General features: G+C 36.2%; 1 protein-coding gene across 1 annotated transcript; it reads right to left on the bottom strand.

Annotated features, from left to right (window-relative positions):
- Positions 1-328: 328 nt before the first annotated feature.
- Positions 329-4668, bottom strand: LOC140862728 (uncharacterized). The gene is made up of 6 exons (XM_073265763.1): positions 4406-4668; positions 3354-3489; positions 2186-2433; positions 1378-1639; positions 822-910; positions 329-463 (listed from the first exon to the last, which is right to left on the bottom strand). Exons 1-6 carry the CDS (start codon positions 4666-4668, stop codon positions 454-456), a joined length of 1008 nt encoding a protein of 335 aa, XP_073121864.1. The 3' UTR covers positions 329-453.
- Between the last annotated feature and the right edge of the window lie 4198 nt (positions 4669-8866).

The following is an 8866-nucleotide window of genomic DNA, read 5'->3' as shown; positions in this document are numbered from 1 at the left end:
TATTTTCTTTTAAAACACCTTTCAAATTAGGCAGGTCTCTTGATATCAAATATAATTTAATATTTTAAATTTATAACAATAAAAAAAATAAGAATTTATGGAATAAAATATAAAGACATAAGAATTAAATTTTTAGATAACTGGAAATAGATCATAAATTCAGAAATAAAAATTCATTTATTAATGAATAATATTTTTCATTTTTTGTGTATATTATTTTATATTTAAAGATATAGATAAATTTAACCATAATTTTTAGTGTATTTAACATTTACGAAATGAGACTATTAATGAATTTACAAAAAATTAAATGAACCAATAAAAGGGTATCACTATCAATTTATAATACACAAATTAATTATGGACTCGACATCAGTTTTCGATAATGATTATTACAGGTGGGTTGCACTGGAGGCAGATTTTTTTGGTCATTCAATGGGAAGGCCGGTGAATCTATGGATGGCTGAGAACAACAAGAAATGACAGTTAGAACTGTAGAAAACAAGGGAGATGGCAGAGGCACCCTTTTTTTTAAAGAAAAATAAAAAAAAATAATTTAGGCATTTCATCTAAATTATTCATGTACAAGTTAAATTCTGAAAACTTGGTAACTTGTGTTTGAAGTTTGAACAATGATTGGCAGGTAATTATGTTTCAAAGGGAATTTCGAAACCGATGCATTTCAGAACAGTTTATGAGCAATAGAGATACATCATCAGCAGAATGAAGCATTGATGCACAAAGAACACAGAGTTGATGATTATCATGAATTGATGCTCAAGAATCCTCAAGTAAATACTACATCAGACCGTAAGACATACTTTACACCTTTACTGACACTCCGAGCTTCGTGCAGCATGCACTTGCTGCCATGAACGTGAAGTAGAGCCATTCCTTCTGCGGGAGGCACCTGCATTGTTTTATTTATTAGGCCAAGGGATTCAAGAAGAAACAGAGCAAGATATTACAGGTGAATACACCAAATTCTACTTCCTAAGCTCATGCTGTCGACTCAAAGTCACATCAATCGCCATGTAAGAGTCAGTGAATCTAGAATAGGATGCACTATATAAAATTGACACTTTTAAAGTTTCATAATATTCCCCCAAATCTAAGGTCATATTCTAAACATGAAAATGAATCGGTCCTTAGCTTGTAAAATTGCTTGCTGGTAATATTCTAAATATGAAAAATTAATCAGTCCTTGGCCCGTAAAATTGTTTGTTTTTCTTTCTTCCCTCTCTTCACATGTGACACATCAGACATGGCTGAATCCATAACCTTGGCATGGGGAAACAAAATATGCCACTTTGAGCTACCAGGACGGCCATGGACACATTGTTGCATGATATATCAAAATATTGAAAAAGAAAGTACCTCAGCGACCAAAGCATTTCTTGGACCATAGAAAACAGTTTCTCCTCCAACCAATACATCAGAAGAATCTTGAAGTAGTTCATTGTTCTTCGCCCTGGCTTTTAATTTACTAGGAGCACCATTTTCATCATTCTTTGACTTGGCTTTAGTTCCACCAGGAGCACCACTTAGATAGATTAACAAAGTATAGTACGTACGCCTCCCTTCTCCGAGATAAACGCTTTCATCAATATGTTGTCCAAATCGTTGACCAACAGTGTACCTATTACATTTCCTATTGGTTAGTAACAACTAACGAGCAAAATGGTACATGTTAGTGGAGAATGATATTTGGATCTTTCCATGAAGGAACTAAATTCACGATTAAACGTTTCATATATCATCATGCATGATTAAGTTCTTGGGAAAATCACATCAAAGCATAGGCCATCAGATACACAAGTTGCCAAGATCCATTTATCATAATTGAATCAAAATAGCTTTATGGATGGGAGGTTCGAGGGTTCAATCCTGCTGAAATATCCCCTCCTCAAGAGTTAATATCCATTTTCATCCTTTTTGTCAACCACTTTTTCCAAAATGGTCTTTCTTCTATTTGGTCAGCAAAATTTGTCCCTAAACTTTCTTAAATGCACCCATTTTCATCCTTCATCTCAAAATTATGATAACATGGAATGTGAGTTTGGTTCAGCACCGTAATATAAGGTAGAGTATTCAATCATTCTGGTCTGTCGTGGGTGCAGATTATCATTAAGTCATACTTATATCATTAATGGAAATTAGTTAGTAGACATAAAAAGATACAAACCTGTAAAGTCTGATGTTAGGATTCAACCCAACTGCAACTTTTCCCTGAATCCTAAAGTCTGACAAAAATTGCTGAAGTCCAGACTGCCATATTGCTTCAGCAAGAATGGGATCACTGAAAGATATACGATCATTGTCTCTGTAAGCTTCACCTTTGGCTGGACCAAGACTGCCTTGGTGAGCAAAACCAATTGATTCAGCAACCTTTATAATCGCTTTTGATTCAGCAGATGTAAAATAGTTTTGAATCTGAATAACATAAACCAAAACTGGGTAAGGAATGTTACAATATCGTCTGACAGGTTGAAGAACGATGGTAGGATATCATAAAACATGCTATTCAAAATAAACTCAAGTTAAAAAATGCCATGTGAAAATTAAACATAACCTGTACCACATTTGTTACACAAACGAATGACAAATCAATACTAAAAAGTAGAAGGAATCCAGAACATTAGTCATGGATATGATACCCAAAGTGCGGAATGATCCCATTGTGCATGAAGTTCTTATGATAAAAATAAAGCTCCATTCAATCTACCCCGACTAAAATTAAGACCCAAAAATCATGTCATTTCAATTTGCATGCATAGCAATTGGAGACTTGTTGCCAGGATTATTTATAAAATGTAAGCAAAAGAATATCATATGTAATTTTCGAAAAAATCTTGCTTCAGCGGTTCAGCCTAAATGACTAGCACCAATAGATAAAAATACCGGTTCGTCCCTCGGACAGGGGAATAATTATGAGAAATCACAACATTGCACTAATTTCCAGCTCCATCTGGAAATCACTTCTACATTGAGAATCTTTTACTCGAGGATATTTACCTAAATTCAACTCCCTCTGTCGTACGTTACACATCACAAAACAGCTCAATTTTACATGCTGGATGCTGCAGCAGCAAAACATCGATCCCATGTACGATCCAACACTAGGACTGAGAAAATAACTAAAGATCTTAACAGAGCTTGAAAATCATGGACACCCTTCAAATCCCTAGATTTAACAAAGCGTGACAGAAGAATCATAAAATTAAACAACACAGATTCAAACAAATTCCAAAAAAGCAACAATAATCTTGGTCAATCAAGAAAGTATAATTCTTTCCGCAGAAAATTGAAAAAATGAATGTTAATCGCTGGAATTTGTATCGATGGTACCGTACAGTAATCAGATCGTCATCTTTGAGGCGAGTTATTTGAAGATCAGACTTAGGTTTGACGGTTGGCCACTCAATCTTCGTTTTCTTGTTGGAATCATGCGCAGGTTTTCTTCTGTCCCCCATTTTTCTCTTCATTTTACTGAAATTCGGAAATATTTGGAGCGGTAGATGAACCTTTATGGGCCTTTACTGGACTCTTTTGTTAGATTTTTATAGGCCTTTCAAGGTTTTAGTGGGCTATATCAAAAGTAAAGATCCAGCCCAATTTATTTGGATTATTCCATTTGTTTATATATGTTTGACTCTCCCAAAATATGGGCCTGGTCAGCACCATTTATATCCAATCCAAGCCTATTAGAACCATATTCCTTGGGCTCCGGACCCTATGTCCGGTTTAAGACATGAGAGTAACTCATATTCAACCTTTTTTTAAATCCTACACCGGCCATACCAAAAATAAATCCCATTAAATTTGGACGTAAATCTACAATATCATCGTGAACAAGGAATACGCGTGTAAATCTATAATGATAATAAAGAAATCCCAAAGTTGTTTCATGTGCCCGAATCTTTCCCAAATCTGATACATATCGTCATAAATTAGGTAACGAGTCACTAATTCAAAGGAACTTTCCTGATTAGATGATACGACGTTTTCATTCAACAAGGGCTCAATGATAAAGGACCAACAATTACAAGATTAGATCGAACAAAGGATAATTATGAACGAAATGGATTAAGAAAAGAAATATCTGAGGCTCAAAAATATGCGCAAATAAGAGAGTGAAAGCATGTGCATCATCATCTAAAAGGTCCCAAAGTTACACATAGATGAAGTATTGCGTCATGTGAACAAAAGAGCATGCTTTTTCAATTTTCATATTTTGAGTTAGTTACAAATTTGTTATTCAGTTTTTTTTGTCATAAATTCGAGAAAGTATAAATTGTAAATGAGGGGAAAAAGGAAGGATATCGAGAATCAGAAATTGTTTTCTTGTTCAAGGAGTTTGGCACAAACTCAAAGTGTGTGTGTTATATCATTGCATACACGAAACCTTTTGGAACTGATGCAATTCAATCTCAACTTTTCAGCTAGCCCTTCTTGAATGAAATTATTATGGCTTCCAGTATCAATAAGAATTTCAACAAGAACATTGCAGTGAGTGGCAGTAATACGGAAAATACTCGGATTGGTTGCATTAGTAAGTATGTGTAAGCTAACCTCAAGGTCCTCACCCGAGTCAATGATGGCATGTAGGCAATTATTTGCAGCAAAATGTACGGGATCATTGTCACGGTCATGTCCCAGCAATATCATGACTCGATTCTTGCAACAATGGTTAGCATTATATTTCTCGTCGCAAGAGAAACACAATCCCTTTGCCCTTTTCTCCTTGACTTCAGTTGGAGTTAATTTTTTTTAGGGAAAAGTTGGGTTTGTATGAGGCGGTCACCCAGAGGTTTGTTGGACATGGACACGGTAGCGGCCTGCCCTGTCAGAGAAGACAAATTAGCAAGTGAATCTTTCACTGGCAGTGAAGCAATGTGGCTAGGCCATGAGGGATCTTCAAAGGGAAAACGTCATAGATCATCATTACGAGCCTCGAATAGTTGCGCTTTCATCATGGTCTCGGTTAGGCTAGTAGGAGGAGTGATCAATAGCTCCCGTCGAATCTCTTGTTTTAGAATCCAAATGAAAAAATTGGTGAACATGGGTTCAGGCACCCCCACAATTTGAGTCATAAGTTCTTCGAAATCAGAGAAAAAAGCGAGCTACTTTCCCTGTTTGGATAAGCTTCGAAATTCTGACCAAAGGATCATCATAGACCGAAGCTCCAAAATGTTCCTTCAAGGATGACAAGAAATAATCCCAATCTCGGAGAGCCCCATTGCAATCCATCTATTGAAACCAAATGTCGCCTCTCCTTCGAGATGGAATGCAATGAGTTGCAAAAAGATATCAAATGGGACCGAGTGAAGAGAGAAAAAATTTTCAATCTTATAAACCCAGTTAAGAACATCCACACCATGAAATTTGGGGAAATCCACATTGAAATTTTTGAGGTAAGGAGCCAGATCTTTCCCACTGTCAGACAGAGGACGAATAATCTCCAGAGGACGAGTAATCTCCCCCTCCGACTGTGCAACCTCTAGCAACGGACTTCTTTCACCCGCAAATTATTGAATTTTTTTATCAATCTAGCTGAATCTGATATCCATAGTGGTTATGTATTGCTCCATCATCCTTATGTAAGTTGTCATCAGGGTTTCCGAGTGGAGTTTAAAATTTGCCTCCAATTGGCGCAAAGCTTCTGCAATCTCCTCGTTTCTCATGTTGAATGATGGAAGAAGATCAACAAGAGAACCAATCATAGAACACGCACACTTTGAGTCTGTGCGAAACTCCTTGAACAAGAAAACAATCTCAGATTCCGATATCCCTCTTTTTTCCCTTCATTTACAATTTATACTTCCTCGAATTTACAGAAAAACAAAAAAAAACAACTGAATAACAAATTTGTAATTAACTCAAAAGATGAAAATTGAAAAGCATGCTCTACCCTTCACATGACGCAATACTTCATCTATGTGTAACTTTGGGACCTTCTAGATGATGATGCACATGTTTTCACTGAAAGAGTGGGTGCCCTGTTAGCCAACTTGTGGCTAAGGGCCTTTATGACTCTATATGTAAACAATCTTTGTTTAATATAATTTACACTTTTATATTGGCTTTTGCTTTATCTTTTATCATATTATTATGTTGTGACGTACTATACGATGTTTAGATAAAGACCTTGAGTATACTAGAGTGCATGTAAGATGTGATAGTAGATTTGAATGACTGTCATGAAACACATCTTATAATCAATGTATATTCTAAATAGCTCTTAGTCAATTGAGCCGTCCGCAAATAAGGATAAGGATCGCTCGAGATTGATACTAGCATTTGCGATGCCAAGTACCACGTTTCATTGGTATGGAACATAGAGATGTTCGAAGCATGCAAATGGATATTTATTTGATGGATGATCGAACTACCCTATTCGGACTTTCCAAGTGGTTTTCACTAATTGAGTGGATAAGTCCGCGGTTTTTGCTTGTACATCATTAGTCCTTATTACTTGAAATATCATGGAGACTCTATATGTTAGTACTGTACTTTGACTCGTTTACCGACTCTATGAGGGTCATCAGGTGTCGAGATTGGGTACAGTTATGACACATATAGGAGTCAATGCTTTGTTGTCAAGGATTCACCACACTCTTGCGAGTGTGGATATCCTATGCGATCTGAGAAGATATTAGTATGACAAATCTCTGGTCAGAGTACATGATGTGCTTTAGGTTACTTGGTTTCCTAGTTGCACATGCGATGTCACTATTTGATCTTCAAGATGTATTGCATAGTTATCGAATCTCGAACGACTCTCAGTATACCAATGGTTGTTGATTCGATCGGGATATATGGATGAAGGGACCGTACTGTACGCAAACCAAAATCTACTGGTTCTTGCAGGCACTATCAGTGATACCTAGGGAATCATGGTGTGATGTTGCTAGGCACTCTTACCATGATTCGATGGGCAAGTCGGAAATTATTGTTCCGAGTCACAAGGAGTTGTGGGCCCATGGCTAGCTGTATCCCTGAACCATTGAAGGTTACACAAGTAATAGTTTTCTAATCCCCGTTGAGATAATTAAATTTAATGAGTTAAATTTAGTGTATGAGAAGTAGGACTTCTTATTAAAGAGTAGAGAGAGTGATATTTCCTAAAATGACATAGGGATGCCATTTTTGAAAATCACTGAATTAGGATTCAGAAAATTTATCTTGACTTTAAAATATGCAGAAAAGGTTTTTGTACACATTGGTGAAATTGGTTTATCAATTTGAGTCATGATGAATTTTATATTAATTTCTGAACATGCGGGCTTTGCTTGTCAGGCTTGAACTTATGACTAATGGGCCCTAAGCTGTTAGCAGCCCATGTTATAAATAAGTTATTGCAGTACAGAAATTACACATAACAATTCATAATTTTCGAAAATCCTAGAGCTTTCTCTCTAGGGTTTGGCCGCCCCTTCCCTCCATAGTGTTCGAAAATTCAGACTGCAGTTTTCGAAATTTGCAGTCTGATTTAACAGATCAAATCTGTTAATTCTCTTCGTAGAACTTCTAATAGACTTTCTAGTGTAGTCTGTCAGAGGGATTAATAATTTTGTTCGTGGACCTGATTCAGGAGTTGATCGATAGAGTCATCAGTTCTTGGGATATACAAGAAGAGCAGAATAATCTGTTGGAGTCCATAACCTCAAGTTGAGACTTGAGAGGTAAAATTTAATTCTGTTTTATTTTACTTGTTTATTTTAGTCGTTAGGATTTGATACCCATGATCTGGAATCGTTCCAGATCAGAAAATAAAAAATTTTAAACTTTCGCTGCTACGGGTATCACATCTGACTGATCCGAGAACGTGATCCATCAGTGGTATCAGAGACAGGTTGCTCTCAGATCAAACGATTAAAATTTATCGATTGTACAAAGCCTCGATTTTTCAGAAAAATAAAACAAAAAAAATATTTTTTTCGGGAGGCTGCCCTGCGCGCAGCTGGGCCGCGGGCGCGGCCCAGCAGCCCAGCTTGCTGGGCTAGGGCAAACGTTGCCCTAGCCCGGCGCGCAGCTGGGCCGCGCTCGGTGGCCCAGCGACGGGGCTGGGCTCCCAGCCCGATAGTCGGGGGGCTACCCGGGATCGTCCCGGGCAGCCCAAAAAAATTTAAAAAATTTTATTTTTGAAATTTTGAATTTCGGCCCGTTAATTGTTATCGGGCCCAGTTTTTGGCCCGATTGAAAATTGTTTTAGTTGGTCCACGAGGCAATGGGTCAAAATTGTTTGAGCCCAAAATTTTAAGAAAATTAATTTTTGGATAAATTTTGAATTTTGGAAATTTATAAATTTAATCCAATAAATTAAAATTTTTAAAATTAATTATTTTGGTACAATTGATTATAAAATATGATTTTATATATGAAATTAGATTTTATATATAAAATATGATTTTATGGATAAACTAGATAAAATATGATTTTATATATAAAATAAGATTTTATGTATGAAATATGATTTTATCTATTTACAATTATTGCCAATTTGAATTGCATGTTATCCAATCATTTAATTGAATTAAATAATTGGATAAAAGGATGATCGATTGTCATGACCAAGTTTTTAGGTGTATGTTAGGTTGTTTACATTTGGTTTTTGTTATTACTATTGGGTTTTATTAATGGGCTTGGTTTATGGTCCAATTTGATTTGTCATTTGTAATAAAAGTGAGTCTGGTTAATGGCCCGTTCCCACCCTTAAATATGTATCCCCTACTTGTCATCGAAATTTATTGTAAATTTATTAGAATTAGTGGGAGATAAAGATTTGAAGACAATGATGGGCCCAACAGACAATAAAGACCGAAGAAATGTAAATTGGAAGCTCAATGTAATAGGATTGCATTGC

This window comes from Henckelia pumila, chromosome 4 (genome assembly GCF_033568475.1).
Source record: "Henckelia pumila isolate YLH828 chromosome 4, ASM3356847v2, whole genome shotgun sequence".
Taxonomy (NCBI): domain Eukaryota; kingdom Viridiplantae; phylum Streptophyta; class Magnoliopsida; order Lamiales; family Gesneriaceae; genus Henckelia; species Henckelia pumila.
This window is presented reverse-complemented; position numbering and strand designations above follow the sequence as displayed.